This window comes from Phalacrocorax carbo, chromosome 1, assembly GCF_963921805.1.
Source record: "Phalacrocorax carbo chromosome 1, bPhaCar2.1, whole genome shotgun sequence".
NCBI lineage: Eukaryota > Metazoa > Chordata > Aves > Suliformes > Phalacrocoracidae > Phalacrocorax > Phalacrocorax carbo.
Window position 1 is genome coordinate 71,751,095 of NC_087513.1, and position 20,462 is coordinate 71,771,556.

Here is a 20,462-nt window from a genome sequence, read left to right on the forward strand (position 1 = left end):
CATGGATGGAAAAGTTGGATATAGATGAAACACCATGTTCATTAACAACTGAGAATCCCATGAAAATAAATTTTGCTCATTACACTCTAAATTATTTCAGGCCTAGATCGAAATGAGAAGCAGAATTCCATCAAGAATGATAAAGAAAATTATTCCAAAGTTTGGGGTGAATATTAATTATTAGATATACCAAGACTAAGATCTGGAAAACTAGTCAGTAATAATGAGTGTATGTACTATTAAAAAGCTGTGGAGAAAGGCTGGTGTGTCCAAAAATATCTAAGCACCAGCCCTCAGAATACCTGTCCCATAAGAAAAGTCTACTTCCTAAAAATCAAGGCACCAACTATCACTAGTCACTCTTGAAAACGTTAGCCTATCTTTTCATCCATCTCTGTTTACACAAGCAGCCAACCAGACCGTGCATGTTTTACCTGATACCGTAATTTGACAGTTCTGCAGAAAGACTGTGAGCCAAATCTGAAATGCAAAGCCAGTTCAGCAGGTGGAAAGCAGAAAGTCATTACTTTTCAATAATCCCAGTTATTTAACTCACTTTTCTGAGAAGTAGATCAGATGCCAGTCTGCCTGGTAAATGGATATTGTATTGTGGAAAAAAATAATTTTCCTGCCTGAGAACTGTGTGTTAGTAATACCGTGATTCATCATTAATTTTGCTCTAGTTAGTGACCGTTTCCTGTTTTCTTCTGATTAACCTGTGCTCTTTATGCCCTCTGTATAGGTCATTTCAGTTTTCCCATCCATAGACCATTAGTCACTAATTCTCTAAGCAGCTTGGGCTACCAGAGCTCTGAAATAACTTTTTGTCATCTTTGTGAAGGCAGAGTCAGCTCTAGGCACAGGCAAAGATGGTAATGGCCTAGGGAGCAAGAGGATCTCAGCAATGAATATCCATGGTCTCACCAACTTCTTTGCCTATGGCTAAACTTCCTGTGACTGCAGAAAAAAAGGCATATGGGGATCTCAACGAGTTCAAGGAGAAAGTTCCACCGCTGAACCTTAGAATTAGCTTTAAAAATTCCAGCAGAAAATGGAAGAAGATGTGGTGATGTGGTGAGCTGGGTCACTGAAATAATCCATGTCAAAAATAAGCTGCAAAATTTAAAAAGCAAAGGCACATGGGTTCAAATGTATGCCACTGCTCCATACATAGTTAGGAACTGGCTTTTGGGATCCTGTGGGAGGGAAGGTTTCCTTAAGCCAGTTTGTCCTTGAAAGAAAGTGCAGAGAACCATAACCAGAGTTGTTCTACCTTGCTGTGAAGACACACTCTGAGATGTCATCAGAAGAGCAAAGACACCTTTTCAATTCTTTTTTGATAACATGGCATAAGGTTTGGTTGATATTTTCTGTTCTAACAGGGAGGACTGCATACAGTGAACCACAATGATGAGAGGGAGAAAATGATGTATATTTCTGGTTTTATTTTAAATGTAATAATTTAAAATAACTCACAGGGAAAATCTGCAACAATAACAACAAAAGCCTCTTATTAGGTTTAAAGTATGTGATTAGCAATCTGGGTGTTAAAAGTATTTTAGACTCTTAATGGACCCACGGAAAGAATAGCAGTATTCTGATATCAGCTGTTCTGCGTAGTGATGGCATCTGCATTCATACTAGTTTATAAGCCGAGGCCTGCTTTACATGAATTAAAATGTACTGTATTTAGCTGCAAAGTTAACATGCCTCTTATAGTAATATTGCAAATTCCCTAATCGTTTTGCTATAATACAGCCCCGTTACAGATTCTATAACCTAAATCATGTCTCAGTGATTTAGGAAGTTTTTAAACTCTTCATTAAATTAAATACATAGGAGTTAAAAAGGAAAAGTTCACCACAGATGCAACCTAATTAATGAGCACTGAATTGATTTTGTACTAATATTTTGAAATGAGATTTGTTTTCTTGTTTTCCATTTGAGTGTTAATTTGTGTCATTTATTAAACAGTCTGCATGTATCTGTTTCTGGAGAATGTAATTAATAATTAAGATAATTAGCTGAATCAATTCAGAGATACCTTTCCTTGTATTACGTTAAAAGAAACATAGACATCTTTTTCCCTCAATTTAGTAGGCCTAATTGGTGTATGATAAGTTCACACAGTATTTTGAATGAAATCTCGATTTTGGCAGGGGCGAGCGGGGGAGCTATCTGCAGGTAGGATGTTCTATTTGGTATGGTTGCATCTGTGAAGTTACAGATTTTAGCCAGAACATCCAAGATTATGAATATTAGGCTAATGTGATGAATGGGGTTGATTTCAGTTGATTGCAATAGGCAATCCAACCCACTCACAGAAATCCATGAATAAGAATTTAATTTTAAATGACAGATGAAGCATTTGCTTAGCTTTGAACAGGGGATGATGAAGATGGTTAAGTGTGCTGTCAGCCCTTGTAAGTGGTTAGATATAGTCCAAAACTGGAAGAAAAGAAAAAAAAAAACACAACAAAAAAAAAACCCTGACAATTTGGTAGAGATTTGCTGCCCTGTGGCCTAAAACTAATGTGTTGTTCTTCTATAACATCCGAACCTATCCAGAATATCTTCAGGGAGCTGTAGAAATAAGCAGGGAAACAAAAAAAAAAAATTAGCATCACAAGTTAAATAGATCTTAACCAGCAATTTAATTCAAGAGGGCAAGTGTTTTCTAATGAGTACTGCATCTTACTCTTCAAAGATCAGTGATTATGTTGCAGTGTTATTTCTCAAGTCGAATTCATTTTGATGTTAAAACACATTTGTAGTACATATGTACATGTATATCTAGTTATTTTTTTATCTATTGTGTCTTTTTTGATGAAGGATCTTAAAACTCCAGGAAATTAGAAGTGTGTTCTGGCTCCCCTTGAACAGGGATGAGATGAGGGGAGATAGGAGGACAAAATTTCTCTTCTTTTTTTCTTCATCTTAAGCAGCTCCATGGGGATAGAGTGTTTAAGAACCTTGTGGAGGATTTAGCAACACATCATGCACAGCTAAATCATGACTTGGATGCAAGAGCCTTGTGCAAACATGCGTAAGTCCATGTGAGGTTAGCATAACCAAGAGAGTGCTGAGGCACTCCCTCCGACCTGTTGAAGTGAACACATGTTGTTCTACCCTGGAACTCCTCAAAACACACATGGGAATGTTCTTTTCATCTCCATTGTCTGAAAGAAGGCTGATGGTATCTAGCTCATGAAGAATAACTACCCCAAGGTAAGCCATGAGACAGGCTATGGCAAGGACAACTCAGGGGCTGGATGTGCAGCATAGCTGCAAACAGCGGTGACTGGTGTGTATGTGGGTACATGTTTGTATGAGGTAGGTTTTACAATTCCTTTTTTTTTTTTCTTGCATCCATGAAATCAAGGATCAAGAAATGGAAACAAAACAGATGTATAAATAGCACCTCTTCTATTTGTTTGTTCTTCAGGAAAATAAAGGAAAGTTTGGAGTGCTTTCCTGTTAAACTCAATAACTTGATCCACACGCTTGTACAGATGTCAATGACAGGGTCTGCAAAGCCTCCAGCTCCAGAGACTGTCCCCCAGGAATGGATGATGTTGGACACAGAGAAGTCAATAGCAAGAGCCACCATTTTGGGGTTCAACAAAAAGTCTGACTCTGTATGTATTATGTTCTTCGCTTGCCCTGATTTGCCTTGATCTTTAACGACTCTTCTGTGAGCTTATATACTTTCCCTCCTCCTTTATAGAAGATGTGTTTGTGAGACATTAAAAGGATCACAGGATGAACAGCAGTGCCATAAGCTACCGGAGAGAAAGAACACCAGGCAGACAGCTATTAGCAGGGAGCCATTAAGGAGAACAGTTCATGCCCTATAGTGAAAAATAAATCAAGAGCTAATTAAAGCATCCAGAAGGAAAGCATGGCACAAAATTAGGAAGCCTAATAGAAATCGGAGGCTGTTATATGATGCTTTAATGGTGCATTATTAGTTTTCACACACTGCAGTGATCTTTCAGTGTTCAAGTTGTGTGCTATCCAGGCAGGTTTATCTTCCTATGCAGCAAAGAGTATAAATTACAAACTGAATTCTCTGGCACTTGGCACTACATTAAAGAAAGGTTTTTCTTTGTTAAAATCACCCTATATTTTCTCTTGTACATTTTTTTTTTAATGTGCCTCTCTGATCATTTCTCTTTTCTGCCTCTCCCTTTTCCCCAATACAGCTGTATCTAGTCCAGGTGGTGCAAACCTGCAATGTGGTCACTTTTGTGGAAAAATCATTCGACCAGTTCTCAAAACTTCACAGCCATCTACAGAAGCAATTTCCATCACATGCCCTCCCAGAGTAAGGCAGTGTATTAGCAAATGTTATTCTGCTATTAAATGGTTCTCTCTGTGCACAGATAAAAATGTGAGAAAATGTACGGCAGACATTTTTTTAGAAACACAAAGGCAATGCGACATATTCTATCAAGCCTTCTATTCAGCCCCAGAAGAAACTAAATCATAGACCATTGTGACAGTCTAACTTTTATATATTTCATTGTTCCTTCTTTAATGGGAGGAGAAGGGTGGAACAGCTTGGGCCTGAAATCAAGGCATAAGTTGTATTGACTTCATTAAAGGCATGATAGGGCCTTCTAATAGTTTTTCTTTTCTGCATGATGTTGATCAAAACTCATAGCAAAATCCGTATATTAAAAGAATGTTCACACTGGGTCAGAACAGAAACAAGCCAATCTCTGACACAGGCGTGTGTGATCAACCTTTTTACAAAAAGATGCACATACTCCCCAGCTGAGAAACATGCAATAATCTTATGTACTACACCAGCCCCGAAACCCAATTATTTGTGCCTCGCATCATTCAATTTAATATATCTTGAAAAATATGCTATCATTAGATGCAGTAATTCTGAATATTACTTGTTATCCATGTGCATGTCTATTCCTGCTTTTCATATTCTCAATCTTATCTCTTCACAGTTTCCTGGGACAGGGAGTCCCACAGTTTATTTCTGTCTTATGTAAAACAGTTTTGCCTTTTGTAATGATTGTCCATGGCTTTGGTAATACAAGTAGAGTTATGTATTATACAAATATCATATATATTGTACTGCACACACCGTAGAGAAACAAGTAGTCCTATCTGAAACAGACGTGCTGACTCACCTGATACAAGCTCCTCTTCAAGCCCAATCTACAATAAAACATAAAGCTGGCCAAAAAGGCAAGCAGTTTACTTGAACCAAGCTGAGGTTCAAGTGATACGCTTGAAAAATAAAAAGGTGTTTCAGGTTTGACCTGGAGTAAATAGCCACAAACAAAATGGTTTTGACTTAAAAAGTAAAGTCCATGAAAATCAGATCCAATTTTGATATTCCCCCAAGCTTGTGAAAAGCATTCAGTTAAATGGCTTTAGGTTAGTTAATTCTAAATAATCTTTCTCCTACCTGAGGGGATTTTAACAGACTCCAATTTGACTCATTATGACTCACTCACATGAACCAGTTTGCAGCAGTTGGTGAGAATTGGAATTTCACTAAATACTGAAAGTGCTTGAATCATGGTTTTGATTTGGAGATATTTGCACACTAACTATTAGGTTGTAAAATGAAACTTTTAACAAGTACCTATTTAAGATTTTTTCCTGTGGTGAGAAGAGCCCTTTGAAGGAAAATATATTTCTCTTTAGAAACATAGACTTCAGAAGCCCTGTTGTGAATTTCAAAAATAGTACTAGACATTTTCAGATAAATCTACATGTAATAAAATCCCTTACAATATTTTCACTGCAAAAGAGAGTTCCAGAACTCACAGAAGGTTAATCTGCATGTACTGAGGCTGTGTCTAAGAGCTCCAGAGCTTTATTGTCATAATTCAGTCCCAGCAGTAACCTGTCACTGTATGATCTTTCCCCAAGACTGTTAAAGTAATTCATTTTATCATGTTTCTTTATAAGTATGTTCTTTAATGTTAAAGTTTTGGGTTGTTTTCTAACAGAACTTTGTCAGTGTGAGGCTTTTCATATATTCCAGATTTTATTCTAATAATAGAAACCTATTTCTTTATAGAAAGTTACCACTGAAACTGCTATATCATATCAAACCATTAGTCTGTCTGTGTTACAAAGCTCCAGCTCTGGCCTATGCCAGATGCTTCAAAGGAAGGAGAAAGCCTTGTTCCAAAATGTAACCTCAACATCAGTTTGAAAATTTATGATTTAAAAGTAAAATGTCGAATATTACTAGAATAATTGGAACTGCTAACAGAAAGGACTCGGTTACAACTTTGTATTGATTCATGAAATTATATATATTCATGTCTCATTAGGAGGAAATAATGCAATATGAGTCTGCTTCATACAAGTGCTAAATACCGGCTATATTGCAAGAAACTAATGGCAAAAGCTCAGAGTTCTCAGCATCTGAAATTTTGCTATTGTAAACATTCAGCCCATATTTATAAGTCGAAGCACAGCTGCCCCAAGCAAGCCCTTGCACTCTAGCACCTTCTCTCTTATTTGGTTTCAAACAGAATATTAATTGTGTTTAATTATTGTTTTTTAAAAGGCCAAAAAACTTTTCATCCAACAAAGCATTTAAGTGACGCAATCTATACACAGAGTGTTCTTCAAGATAATATGTAGGAAATGAAATCTGCTATGCAGCATGTCTGTGTGTGACGCAGGTTTATATTGTTATGATCTACTTAAGGTAGAAGCAAAGCTCAAAATCAGCTTGGGAAGTTAACCTTTTCTAACACAAGTGTGTTCACAAGTGCAACGTCAGTTTCAGCCATAGACGCAATTCAGCAAAAGCACAAAGGCCTTGTAAAGAAGTGTTCAGTACTACCACAGGGTTCATATTGTCCTTCCCTGCAGCAGAGTTACTGGTGCAGTTTCAGCAGAGAATCAGCAGTTTCTGTCCTCTGTTTGGCCACTGTGCTTAAGATGCATCTTCTGAGGGCCTACATTTTACAGCCAGAGTCCTCTTTGTGTTATACAGTCTAATTAATTTTAAGCTGCTTCTGAACAGATCCTCTCTACCATCTCTTGAAAGAAGTCCTTGTTGTGCCCCAGAGGAACCCGGAATATTCACAGGCTATCTGTGTGCCAAATGACCTGGGCTCTATTTTTATCTGTGCAGCTTATATATGTCATGATCCTGGGTCATATCACTTCCCCTGCCTCATTATGTGTCCTGCCACTGTAATTCCATGAGTCAAGAATCGCTTCTTACTATTCATTTGTACAGCTCGTGAGCCCTGATCTTTCAGTGTGATAGGCCAAAATAATCAAAATAATCATCCATCCATCCATCCATCCATCCATCAATCCATCCACATGCTGCTATCAACCTGGCCCCTTGCTGTTTTAATTGCAGACTAAGTCATACCAGCCCTGAGTTCTTCCTCAGAAGTATTACACAAGACGGATAAAGATCTGTCCAGTCCAAAGAGGAATTACAATATCTTGTTAATCAGTATTCTCTTCATAAAAGACCTTCTGTTACAAAACAAGCTTAAAAAAGCCCAACCCAACAGGTCTAATTACAGTTCATGAAATCTAATTACATTAAATCTCTTGGTGACAAAAACTGTGGGTTAATCATCTTCAGTCATTTTATTTTCACTAGGTGAGGCTGCTATTTGCCATTTTTACAGCAGGGTGGTTTGCAAAGCTGGCCAGTGTTCCTCTCTACGGATGGGAATCCAGTGCTCCATGTGTTGCTATTTGGCTGGCCTTTGAAAAGCTGATGACATCTATCACTGAGCTGTGGAATTGGGTAAAACCTGTTCAAAGTAGGAGCTGACCAGCTGCCTTTGAAAAGGCCAGCCAAGTGTCTCGTTTCAGTGTATTGCACTGTTAGATGGCTCTTCAGTTATTTGATGAAGCCTTCAGATACCTCTTGAGGTCTAGTGGATAAACAAGGTTGTACCAGAAAAAAAGAGGTTTGTAAACGAGGCATGGTTAACTATTCACAGTGGTGGTGTAACATGAAATACAACTAGATCAAAACCTCTACCTATCTATATCACGTAGATTAGAGGACGTAAAACATAATAGTAGTTACGAATCCCAATATTAGCAATCCATATCACAAAACCCATTACGTGCAATTTAGCACAGATAGCTCCTTCAGCCTGAGAGAGGAATAGTCCTTGTCAGGGCAAGGTGAATATGAATTGATTATGTGCATTGTTAAAAATCTAACCTTTTGACTGATCTAATGTGCATTGTCTCTAAAACACAAAGACGATTCAAGTAAAAAAAAAGTGGGGCTTTGACATTTTCAATCACCAAAGCATCTGAAAATTGACCTGAGGCCATTCTATGCATATGTGGTTTATTTACTAAACTGAAATGAAATTAATCTTAATGAAAATTCAGCAAGAACATTACTATTGTTATTGTTATTGCTTTTGTTGGGATTGATTTTGTTATTGTGACAATCGTTTGTTTTCATATATTACTTTTATTATACTAGCAGCTGAAATTACATATGGGATCAGAGACCTGCTCTGAAAAATGTATCTACACTCTAAATAGCTGAGGTAAAAAGCAAGCAATGATATATTCATAAAATGTCACATTGTTGCTGTAAGGCTTTGGTATTCAATATTCTATGGTAAGGGTTTGTATAGCATGAGCCCTGGGCTGAGATCAGAGATCTGTTGTGTGGTGCACAGTGCAAAAAATTCCTAGGATCATAAAAGGCCAATTTTTTTAGAGGTATATAGATACCATAAAATGCAAATAAGTGCCTTTTATGGTTTTTAAATTTTCTTTAAATTAATGATTTAGACAGAAAAAAAGAGTATAGTCTGAAACAGATCAGCAAATTATTCAAAGAACCAGAGTCAGAGGGTAAACAATCTTCTGAACACTGTACCCATCCCTTCCCCTACCTGCAAAACCTCTTAGAAAATGTGAACTTTCTTCTGTTAAATAGAGCTGGAAATATTTTCAGCAAATACAGTACAGGAGTTATACTTACAAAATATTCTTCTTTTGCAGGTTTCCCCACTCATGGCATTTACCTTTTACAGATCTTGAACATAAAAGGGTGAAGGATTTGAATCTTTATCTGAAGCAGCTATTAAGTGGATCCAGGAAACTGGCAAATGTGAGCACTTCCAGTATTTACTTTATTTGCATATGACTTCTAGTAGCATTGTACCAAAAGAATCAGGAAGCTTTCCATGGCCTCATTTGAAAAAAAAAAGAAAAAAAAAACACAAAAAAACCAACCCCAGATGACGTAAATAACACGTCTTCTAATGCAGCTGTTTTGAGATGGAGTCGTTGTAGCATTCATCAGAACTTAAGATAAAGACAAGAATGACTGAAAAATAGTTTATTAGACCTGGCAGGGCATTTTTCAAAATAACTTCTCTTCCTTTACTGCCATCCAAAAGTGGTGATTCACTGAATTTTTGACAGTAAAGAGTAGGTTCTAAGGAATGTAATCTCTAAAAAAGGAATAAGTTCTGAAATATTGAAAAGTGTGCTTTTGACAGTTTTAAAATTAGAAGTTCCATTCTTTCAGGCCAGAAATACTCTTAATTTCAAAATTTAGTTGACATGTAGAAGAAATTGTTTTGCAAACGTAAGACCAAAACCAGAATGTTTCAATATTATCAGAATGATACAGTGTGTCATCAAAATTGGTGTCTTATCATTTTTTATTCATTATTGTTTTCTGAGATTTGATGTTCTTCTCCTGTTTCAAAATGAAAAGTTGAAATCGTAACAAACACTGACTTTTCATTGTCTGGCCCAGGACAAAGCCTTATGCACCTCAGCATTGTAAAATCCAAGGCCAAGAGTAACGAACAAGCTCCATGTACCCTGGGAGGATCTTAAATCACTACACTGCATCACTTCAGGAGTTGAATGGTCAATTACTGATAGTGACACCAGGGTCTGACAGAAAGGAGCATCTTCCAGTGACCAGCCATTGCCAGGAAAGCTGTCAGAGAGGCAGGAAAAAAAATTGTGTTTTACATTAGATCCTAGGCTTACGTGGAGGCTGGTAAATTCAAGGGAGCCAAGGCACGATCTTGTGCATTGACCCTGCTGTTTCACTCCTGGCACGTTCTCTAGCAGAGCTTGGGCCTCTGCCAGGTAAGCCATGTCATGTCCCATGGCCTCAGGGCCATAGCACAAACTGGGGCTGGTTTGGTTTAATAGCTTAGACAGTCTAGGATGCCAAAAAAGGGTATGACAGGATGATTTTTCTCCAAAATTTCAAACGTCTTGCTGGAGGAGAAAAGTGTTTGCTGCCTAACTATATAACTTTCCCAGCTGTGACTGTGTAATGGAGATTAAGGAGGAAATTGTCCATACGTAAAACAAACAGGAGTTTTCTTATTAATATGAATATAAATTCTGTGCCCTGAGTTGAAATTGAGATGATTTCCAAAGAGGATAGATAATATCTGTCTCACAGTTACACTTAATTTGGTACGGACAGCTGACTTGGGTGCTTGGCTCCCTTGACCCACCTTGCCAACTAAACTGCACAAGCTGGGGTTAATTGTTGTGCAATTTCTGTCACTCATGTGAGGGTCATGGGTTTATTTTACATTAGCGCCTTTTGGTCACAGCTGAGGAAAAACTGATATAAGCCAGTGACCTAGAAATGAAAAGCTCTGAATCTTCTGTGGTGCTCTGGGCTGCTGTAAGGTACACGGATTTTCAATTTGGGCCAAGCACTGCTGTGTAGAAGCCTAATCTACAGTTGAAAAATTAGGCTGTTTAAAGCCCTGGGATAGTAATAAAAACATTCCTCCATCACGCGCAGAAGCTCTCTTCTCCATCCTGCTCCATGGTCTGTGAATGGGCTAGTAATCACCCAGAGCATGCTGCCTTACAATGGCCTTCCTAATGTCTTTGCTCCTCCCTTTACGGTCCTGCAGCACGCACTCATGGAGCTGGGTAAGTTCTCCCAGCATTTGCTGCAGGGACACAACCATGAATAAGGTATTCAGAGGGAGCTGTGGGCAAATCTGCTTGGGGACATACGCTGGTGGGGCTCTGAACCAGCCCAGACACGATGGACTACGCAGTTTCTGGAAACCGTTCCGTCTGGTACAGCCTATAGTGCTGACCCATGAGAAGAAAACAGCTTTGCGCCTAAGAGGGCTGCACAGCTACTGGTGTGCTGGACTTGGAGGGCACGATAATAAACAGAGTAATGAGCAGAGTGTTTCCATCTGTAAAATGCTATTGCGTGCAGGAAACCATCTTGCTTACCACCATGCAGCTAACCTGCAGGTCTAGATGATAACCTTCAGAGATATTGATACTCTGTAAACACTGAATCATTATTTTTACTTCAATATGCTTCTCCTGCTGGGACATGTGAGAAATTTAGAAAATACTGATGTGTTTTGACCCACTTAGAATGAGGAACCAGTCATTGGGTAATTTCCTTTGTATTCCCAGCTGAAGGCTTCTTTTTTACTTTTCCCTTTGGTATGACTCTTTTTAAAGTGTTATGGTGTATTCTTGGTTTTACTCTGAGCAGAAAGCTATACTAGGAGGCTTTCTTGATAAAAATAAATACAATAATTTTGTCTTTTTTTGTGCCTTGGATGACTTTGCAGTAAAATTTGTCCTCTTCATATTGCTAGGGGGCCTGACCGACACCATTTAGTGAGTTGTCTGTTCTCAGGCGTTACCAGACTGTCATTCCTATGAAATAGTAAAGCAATGTAGGAATAATTAATTCCAAAATTCATGAAGAAATCTTGTACAAGCAGATGCCTGTAGAGCAGGGTTCCCTTTACTTTCTTGACACAGACATTTATTTCTGCTGAATTGTACCCATACAGTATCATAACTGTATTGTAGCTGTACAGTATGCTGGTCTATTGTCTAGGATGGAGAGAAGAGCTTTTATTTCTTCATAAAATACCCTTGTTATCACTGTAAACACATTATCCTGATTGACTAGACACCATTTTCAGCTCTGAAAAGTTTAGGCCAGTCCACACGGGACTGACTACATGCTTGGTTCTATCAATTAAGTAATTAAAAATCCTAGAAATAAAGAAAGAATTGGATTATACCCGAAGTCCTTCTTCAGTCATGCCTTAAGTGCATGCTTTTTAGTCCAGACTAAGTTCTGATTATGAAAATTGTATTATAATTAAGAGTAGGTCAGAATGTCACCGACCTCTTTTGCTAAATGGTTTGAACAAAGGAGGAGAGGTGGAAAATAGCTGCCTTCTCATTTGCACTGTAGCTCAAATGGAATTAAATTTTTCTTTAAATCCTTCTTTAAAGAATAGAAACTTCAAGCCACCTTTCTCTATCTCTGAATTCTAGTATCAGCTGCAATAAATGCAGAAACATCAGCTGATGGAGATATTTGCTGTTGGGCCAGTTTAAATGCTTAAATATGCTCATGCCCATCCCTATTCAAAGCAGTTTTTTAAGTCTGTGGTTTACTTTTAGCATAAGCCTCATTTATTGGCTTCCTCTTAGACATTCATTGAAGAGTTGCCTAGAATAGGAGTGTTTTTCCTAAATTCGTGTTAACACTCGATTATAAATAGCTATACCGCCAGACTATATACATGAACAACAAGCTATATTCATTACAACAATCACTAAAATGCATCTTCATTGTCACATAGAGTCATTTAGGACAGGGTCACAATTAGTTTTCAGCACCTTTTTTCAGTTTTATTCTATTCCTCCCAAAGCAGTGGCAATATATGTGATCACACAGTAAGAGTATTTAGTTGTGTGCTAGTTGCACCATTGCTGACTGGCTCATCAGCTGCATGCATTGAAAAGCCTGGGTCTTCTAGGTCAGCAAGGCAAGATACTCAACAATGTTTAGACTTCTGGAGTTTTGCTTCATTAAATGGCAAAACAACCAAGTGGTGCCACCAATAAGAGGTAACACATCAAGAAACAATAAATTGGAGGCTGGTAACATGGAGGAGGACAAAAATATATGTTATCAAAGTATAAATCAAATCTGTGACAAAAGGCAGCTGCTGCTGACCACTTTGACATTTTTCTCTATTTCACTCTTAACTCCAACTGAGTGATGGGCTGAATGGAGATTGCAGCCCAAATCTTTTAACTTATCATATAAATTAGAGCTGCCCTACTGGCTTGTCATTTTACTGCTGTATTGTAGGAAGGTTTTACACTCCCTGGGGACACAAAAGGTAAGGCTCCATTGATTTAGTCTGCTTTTGGCCCTGGTGCCAAACAGCAGCGTTCATAAAGCTGAATGTCTTGATGCTTATCTTGAAAAGACGACTTGCATCTGGCTTGGGCATTACAAGTGAAAAATCTAAAACTGAATCTAAAACAATGTTTTCTGTAACAACCATGTGGTACCATCAGCCAGCTAGTAGCATTCTATGGCTAATCTTCCCATCTCTCATCATTTAAAAGAAGTGGCATTTAATTTGTGGATATTGTTATTGATAACACAGCTGAGACACTAAATGTACATACTGATCTTGCAAAACTACACAGCCTTAAACAAACATGTTACTTGTCCTACATCTTACATAGATTGGTTTTGTGTGCAAGTTCAGTGGGCTTGCATATTTGAGGGGGTTTGTTTATCATGGAGGGGGCGTCAGCAAACATAATCATGAGTGCAGGTGCACAATAGGCTAATCAGTAAAAAGAAACAAGGTATACTGGGCTTTGACTCTAAAAATTTTCTAAGCATCCAAATTAACTAAGGACTTTGGGGCCAAAGATAAACCCTGTGCAAACAGGTAAGCAAACAGTGGCAGTGTATCAGCTATGAATAGGTTCTATAAACAGTTTTGTGGTGACTTACAGGCTGTGTAAAAGGGCTTTAAAGAGGATGTAAATGGAAATTATTGTAAATTACATTCACTCACTTTCAAGCATATAGTGAAAACCAGGGCCACAGTGTTGTTCTAGGGTGACTAATGTTTTACACTGTAAAAGTAATCAAGTTTGATAAGAGCTTCCCATATTTCATATGTATTTTTTTCACTGGCGCTACTTGGGATTTGCAGAGATGAGAAAATAGCTCCCATGGTGCCCGCATGGTACATTACACGGTGGTACAAAGTACGCTGAGGTGTGTGGGTCCCTTAAACTCCCACCACTCCCATAGTCCTGCAGCAAGGCATCCAGCAGAGCCAGGACGGAGAGGGTTCAAAGTCCTCTCTTTTCCACTGTCCTTTCGTGAAGTTATAATAGCTGCAGCAAGGTCAGCTTTTTCTAGTTTCTTTCTTTCCTGCTGATTCTCCATCCTGTTAAAGTATAACAGGTGCATGGGTGTTCTCTGACCCCACATCTACTCTAACACAGCTGAAAAGAAAGCTGAAAGCAGAGGAGAGGTTGCTTTTCTAACAAAATTAAATCTAGCTTGAAATCTCGCTGTGTTTCACTAACAGCAAGAGTGCTTTTCTACTTAGTCTCTGATGGAGAGCAGTAGAAAAATTCTACTGTGCTACAGTGATGCAGAGCTGTGCCAGGTCCCCTGATGCCACTGAAATTGCTTATTTCTGTTGTATCCTAGTGTAAGTGAGATGGAATTTGTCCCTTTTGAGTTTAGCAGCTGAAAAAAAGGTCATGCATGAGTTCTACCCAGACCAACACTGATGCACCCATATATACCTGGCTGTTCCCCAATAGGCTGATGTTACTGAGTGACCTGGAAAAATATCAACATTACTTATTAAAGATTGTTGTCTTATTAGGTAAGAATGGTTAGACAAATGATAGGAGGCTTTCCTAAAAATCCCCAAATGGGCAGTATTTTAGGGAGTTTCCATTTACCGATTTAAAGGTAAGAATTCCAGGGAAAAAAAGGTAGGTGAGTGCTCGTGGTCTTCCTTAGTGCCTGTGCATTGCCAAGGCTGTCACAGGGCCTCTAAGATTCCCACCTGTGGTCACACCTTTGTAACAGTTGCTTGTTTAGAAGTGGACTCTATCCACCTAAATACAGTGCGTTTTTGATCATGTATATGTTCAAAGCACTGATGTGCCTGTTTCTGTTTAGCAGTGTAATTAGGTGCATGCTTAACTCTAAGCATACCCTTCAGTCCCATTGACTGGGGTCCAATAGATTGAAGTCCCATTGATTCAGGAATCGCCTGAAAGTTCAACGTGTGCTTTGGTGGTCTGTTGACCAAGGGTGAACATAAGGTACTTACACACTTTGCTGGTGGAAATCTAAACAGTGGATTCCAGTAGCAGGCAGATTAACACAGTTCAGGGAGAAATTTCTGTCTTATGAATAACAGTGTGCAAAATGCTTATTGCGACAAACATGTAGGAGATCTCCCCCACTGCTTTTGAGGCACTTTTCCCCTTATAGACTGCTACATGTGCCCCTGCAACATGACCTGTTCAATTATGGTTTTGCATTCCATTTGCCAGCGTTAGCCTTGCTGCTTCCCCACATGCCTCAATACCTGTTGAATACAATGGACACACGGACAGGGAAAGCTTTGAAATCAGAGCTGTGTAACCAGAAGTGTACATGGCTGTCATGGTCATGCCTGATCCAAGATCTGCACAAATTCCACTTCTGTACTTAAACCAAATGTCTTTTTTTTTTTCCAGTGTTGTCTCCTTTAGAAATGAGAATTTGGAACCTGAAACAATCTTTGCACCTCCTGTTTACAAACCTCTCTGTTCATATATTTCCATTTGTTGCTGAAAGAGTAAACTGGAGAGGAAGCAGAACACGAAGCAGCTCAATGTGGAATTTTTATTTCTCTTTCAAGTCAGTTAGTGTATCCTTCCTTCCACCTCCTGCCCACTTCTCTCAAGATCTTTGAACTCGAAGGGCTACTTAAGTTTCTCTGCTTATTTTCATGCTGTCAAATAAAGGCTGAGCTGCCAAAAATATACTCTTTCAACCCTTGAGATTTGCTACACTTGGGACTTGTGCTGAAAGAGCAAATGGAGGTCCCACAGAGAATAATTCGGCTGTTTAAAGCTACTGGAAGCTGAAGCAGATGTATGGGCTTTCTCCTGTAAGCTGTCTTCATGAGTTGGGAGAATAATTAGTCATGCTCAGAACAGACAGGTATATTGGCATCTGCTGCAAATAGCTTAAGGATTTGTCATTCATTTCAAGGAAAACAGTTCTGTTGGTTTATCCTTTTTTTTACCCTGATTTTTCTTTTAAAGAAAATATCAGTGTGGGGAAAAAACTCCAAACAGTAGAATGAAAAATAAAAGGCGACCGCTAAAATAAATCCAGATTGCTAAATCTTATCTCCATGCTGAACATGCACATCTTGTTCCTCTGTCTGCTGTAACCACATGTTAACTCCTCACTAGCTGCGTTTGTCACTAAACTCTTCCTTTATTTTCTTCCATGCACAAATCATGCCACATCTTGTCAAACTGACACAAGACAAATGCTACATGAAGTACATGTTGCCAATAAGAGACACATTATTTTCCATGGCCTGGGAAAAAACAATGGTGACATTTTAATGCCAGAATCTGAAAAGCCTCTTGTTCTACCCATTCATTACAGTGTCAGTCCAAGCAACACCAATATGAATGTAGCAATTCTAACCATCTTAAAGAATGGCCATTCTGAAATAGCTAATAAAATGCAGTTACTGTCCACCTTTGATTCAGAATCATAAGAGTCCATTTCAGAATTCGCATTTTTATTGCCTTGCACAATAATCAAATCTGGGGATTTGTTTTATTGTTTTAATTCTCTACAGCTGAATGTAACTACCTGTTATATATTTTCACTACAGCAGTACAGGTCAGTACATAAAAATAAAACTTATAGTGCAGTACCTAAGGTGGATTGCTCTTTTAAACAGGATGGTGAAATATGATCATCCCTTTCACTCCCTGTTGGTTTCTGGTAGGAGTTAACTTTGTATGGGGCTTTTCAGTGTGAGTGTCCGTTAAGCCGCCATGTGAGGGAGGTATGCACAATATCCAAGCCTCAGGGAGGCACACATTGGGTCAGATGCTTGGGGTCGGTCCTGTGCTAAGGGCAAATTTCATGCTGACTACACAATACACAGTAAAGATGTTCTCCTGCATTTGCTTCACAGATGGGCTGCTCTGTAAAAGTAGTTGCAGCTGCTAATACATATCTCGAGACACTGGAGATCAAGCAAGAATGCAGATCTGTGACCCATGTGGCACATTGCTCTTCGGTAGTGTGCTGACACAAAGGGGCCAGGTAGGCACCAATGCAGCGGCCCTGAGCCAGCGGAAAGAGGCACCATTGTCTTCCCAGTGCCTGAGTGAAAATCATTCCCTGGGGTCCTTGCCCAAGATCATAGGCGAAAGGGTCCCCTTTGTTGCTAACTCTAATATATACTTTAGAAACCTACCAGCAATCCCCTTGCAGGGGAAAAATTTAAGAAACAGAGCACAACGTATGATAGTCCCTAAAGTATTTTTATTTTCTTTCAGAATGAGCTTGTACTCAGCTTCTTCCTGAATTGTTCCAAAAAGACCTCGGCAGAAGATGCACCTTCTCTGGCCTTAGGTATGTGAATTACCAATTTTACTTGTTTTCTAAGGAGGACTTCTTTAATAATATTAAATATAATAATGAAACAGTGAGTCTAAAGTGTTGAGATGCCTTTTTTTTTTATATATATATAAAGATTCCAACAAATGATTCCCAGTTTCTCAAGGTCTCTGAAAATGTGTTACTAATGTGACCTGTAGCTTTCTTTCACTTTGACATATTCTCCTCAGCCTCGCTTCATTTCTTTTTGAATAAATATACCTCTATGCAAAGTAAAAGTTTATTTACCTAAACTGTGGCAGGTTTCTTGTTTTACAAAACCAAATCTTCAGAGCAGAATCTGTAGGAAAAGATCTGAGTCATGACAGAGCACAACGTGTGCTTGGACAGGTGAAGAAAATCAGGGATGATTTCTAAAGTCATTTTTGCAATGAGTGGAGCAGGTAAATAACAGAACACTATGTTAATGCCTAGGCATACATTATTAATGATAGTGGTAATTCACTTCCTACTAAATGAGATTCTGCACTGTTCCCTTAGCCTATCTAAATACTTAACCCATTTTCCTCTTCTGTCCAGCACCTAATTTAATCTAATCTCTGGCATTAAGAGCCAAAGCATAAACCATAAAATGTAAACTGTGAATGTTTATTGTCTTCCATTGAACTAATTCTGCACTGAAAATAATCTTATGTAGTCAGTTTTTAGGCAAAATAAAATCTCACAAAGAAACCTGCATCTGCACTCTGCACCACAACAATTCAGCTGGTTGTTCTGTGCTCCAAGTGACAGGATTGCTTCCGAGATCACCAGTTATCCACAATGCAGAAAGGAGTACACATAGCCCTGCATATTTGGTCTGCATGTCCATTAAGTTAATTTAATCTCCCTGTGGACAGGGGCTTCATTATCTCTTTTGCTAGGACCAGTTTTTTTTTAATCCATCAAAACAGAAAAAATCCCATTTTGGCTTCTCAGCCTTTGCAAGATTCCCCCTGTGTAGAGTTTATTTGATTAGGGCATGCCATTATCATATTAAAACCATTATGACTATTGGAAATGACTAATGGTTGCTCTAACTTTTTCAAAGGAATGAGGAGATAATGCAAAGATGTTCTAGGTGTTAGGAATATACAAGGCTAAATCTTGCCACAGAAAATCCAAACCAGAGTTCAAATGTAGCATGTAGTCTGGGTCTGTAGGTTGCCTCTCTCTGAAGACTCTTTAACCAAAGGTGCAGGCACGTAAGAGTGAGTTGAGGCATGAGGGAGTTAAAGTCCCAGGTCTTTAGAAGGATTTTGATGTCTCAGTAACATTTAGGTGCCTAATTATCACAGAGAATCTGGGTGCAAAAGTCTTATGCAAAAGCATGAACTGAGTGTGTAATAAAGTTGAGAAATAAATTACAGCCTCATAATTCCTACAGTGCTGTCCTGAGCCAATACGGTCTGAAAGGGTAAGCCCTTTAGTTTTGTCGTCAATGACATCAAAATCAGAGAATAAAGAAACAGAAGTAAGATGTGTTTAGTGTGTGTTTGATGAAAGCTATGTGACAGGTAACCTAATCTGCTGGTTCACTATACAGTTAGTGGAGATGAAGGTCACAACCTGGTCAGGGGAGATTAATCTGCCTCTGGCCTCAAGCAGTATTGTTAGAGGGATTATTTTTCTCCTGCTCAGGCACTCTGCCTTTTAAATTTTGGACACTTTAGTTCTTTTGGCATAGAAAATTCATCGCTATCATTTATTGATAGAATATCAGTAGCACACAAGGTCCAAATCAGGACCCAGTGAGTTTAGGCTCTGTAAAAACAGAAGACAGGAATAATGGGCTGAGTTGTTCTGGGTATAGAACCACTTCTGGCCAGCAAGGAAGGGAATGCACCTGGTCGACAGTCCATTACAGTGAACTGTGGAAGTAGGTGAGCTTAGCTGTAAATGAGCTAGCTCAGCTATCAGGGGAAGACCAGTTATGCACATGCTAGTTACCCTCCTGAAAAATTATTTTCATAGGTGTTATTCTATGCTTCACCCCTCATTGCTGGAGTTAGGCTGCTGCCATACCCTAGCTAGCTCATTCAGATCTTTGCTGCATGGCACCCTGCACCCTATTATCATCCGTTCTGTGAGAGGGAGCAGACACAAGTCCAGCTCAGGCAGGAGGGGACCGATAATGCCAAGTTGCCAGGTAGCAAACAAGGAGTTGCTGGGAGCAGCACATTGGCCCTGGAGACTCTTGTTGGATGAGGGAGCAGAGGAACATTCATGATTTGAAACGAAGCCCTGTAGTTACTCTGGGGCAGGAATTAAGTTCACTGAACCTGCAGGAGAGGGGTAATTTCCATGAAAAGAATACAACCTTCCCCCACAGCTTTCATTGTTTTATGAGCTTATAAGGGCTTTAATTTTTGTGTGTTTTGAAGAATAACTCAGGTTTAATATGGGCTGTAGCTTTCCATGAATCTGGTGATTTCTCTCTCAGCCTTTACGCAAGCAAATCATCTGTCTCTTAGTTAGGATCAATATAAAATAAAATAAATGCCCAATAGAAGCAGGTTATGAATTTTCATCAAGACAGCATCTTTCTCTTACACTGCTTTAATTTATAAATGTTGTAGGTAATTACACTTACTAAAGTAAAATAAAAATTAAAATTTATGAATTTGTACTGTGCTCCTAGCAATGAAGAGATTAAAAATCAGTGCTAAATTTACTTTGACATGAATACAGATCCAGTACTCCCAGTGGGGTGAATTCTGAATTATACTGAATATTGTCAGCATTTCATTATACCAAGCTTACTACAAGGGAGTGAGAGCAGATAGCAGGAATGATTTCACAGACAGCCTTTTATAAAGTCCCTTTTAAAAAAAAAAAAAAGAAGAAAGAAAACCTATCAGAAACATTTTTATATAAATCTTGCTTATTTTTCTTCTCTTGACTTCATATCTCCTGAAAATATTAATAATTCAGACTGTTTTTCCGAAGTTAT

General features: G+C 38.7%; 1 protein-coding gene across 2 annotated transcripts in view; it reads left to right on the plus strand.

Annotated features, from left to right (window-relative positions):
- Window positions 1–20,462, plus strand: part of PIK3C2G (phosphatidylinositol-4-phosphate 3-kinase catalytic subunit type 2 gamma) — a 210,664-nt gene that overhangs the window by 163,432 nt on the left and 26,770 nt on the right. For both annotated transcript variants that reach the window (XM_064459408.1, XM_064459416.1), the window contains 4 exons: window positions 3,446–3,638; window positions 4,206–4,327; window positions 9,001–9,109; window positions 17,410–17,485. In XM_064459408.1, the coding sequence (XP_064315478.1) occupies window positions 3,446–3,638; window positions 4,206–4,327; window positions 9,001–9,109; window positions 17,410–17,485 (500 nt within the window). The remainder of the gene's footprint in view (window positions 1–3,445; window positions 3,639–4,205; window positions 4,328–9,000; window positions 9,110–17,409; window positions 17,486–20,462) is intronic.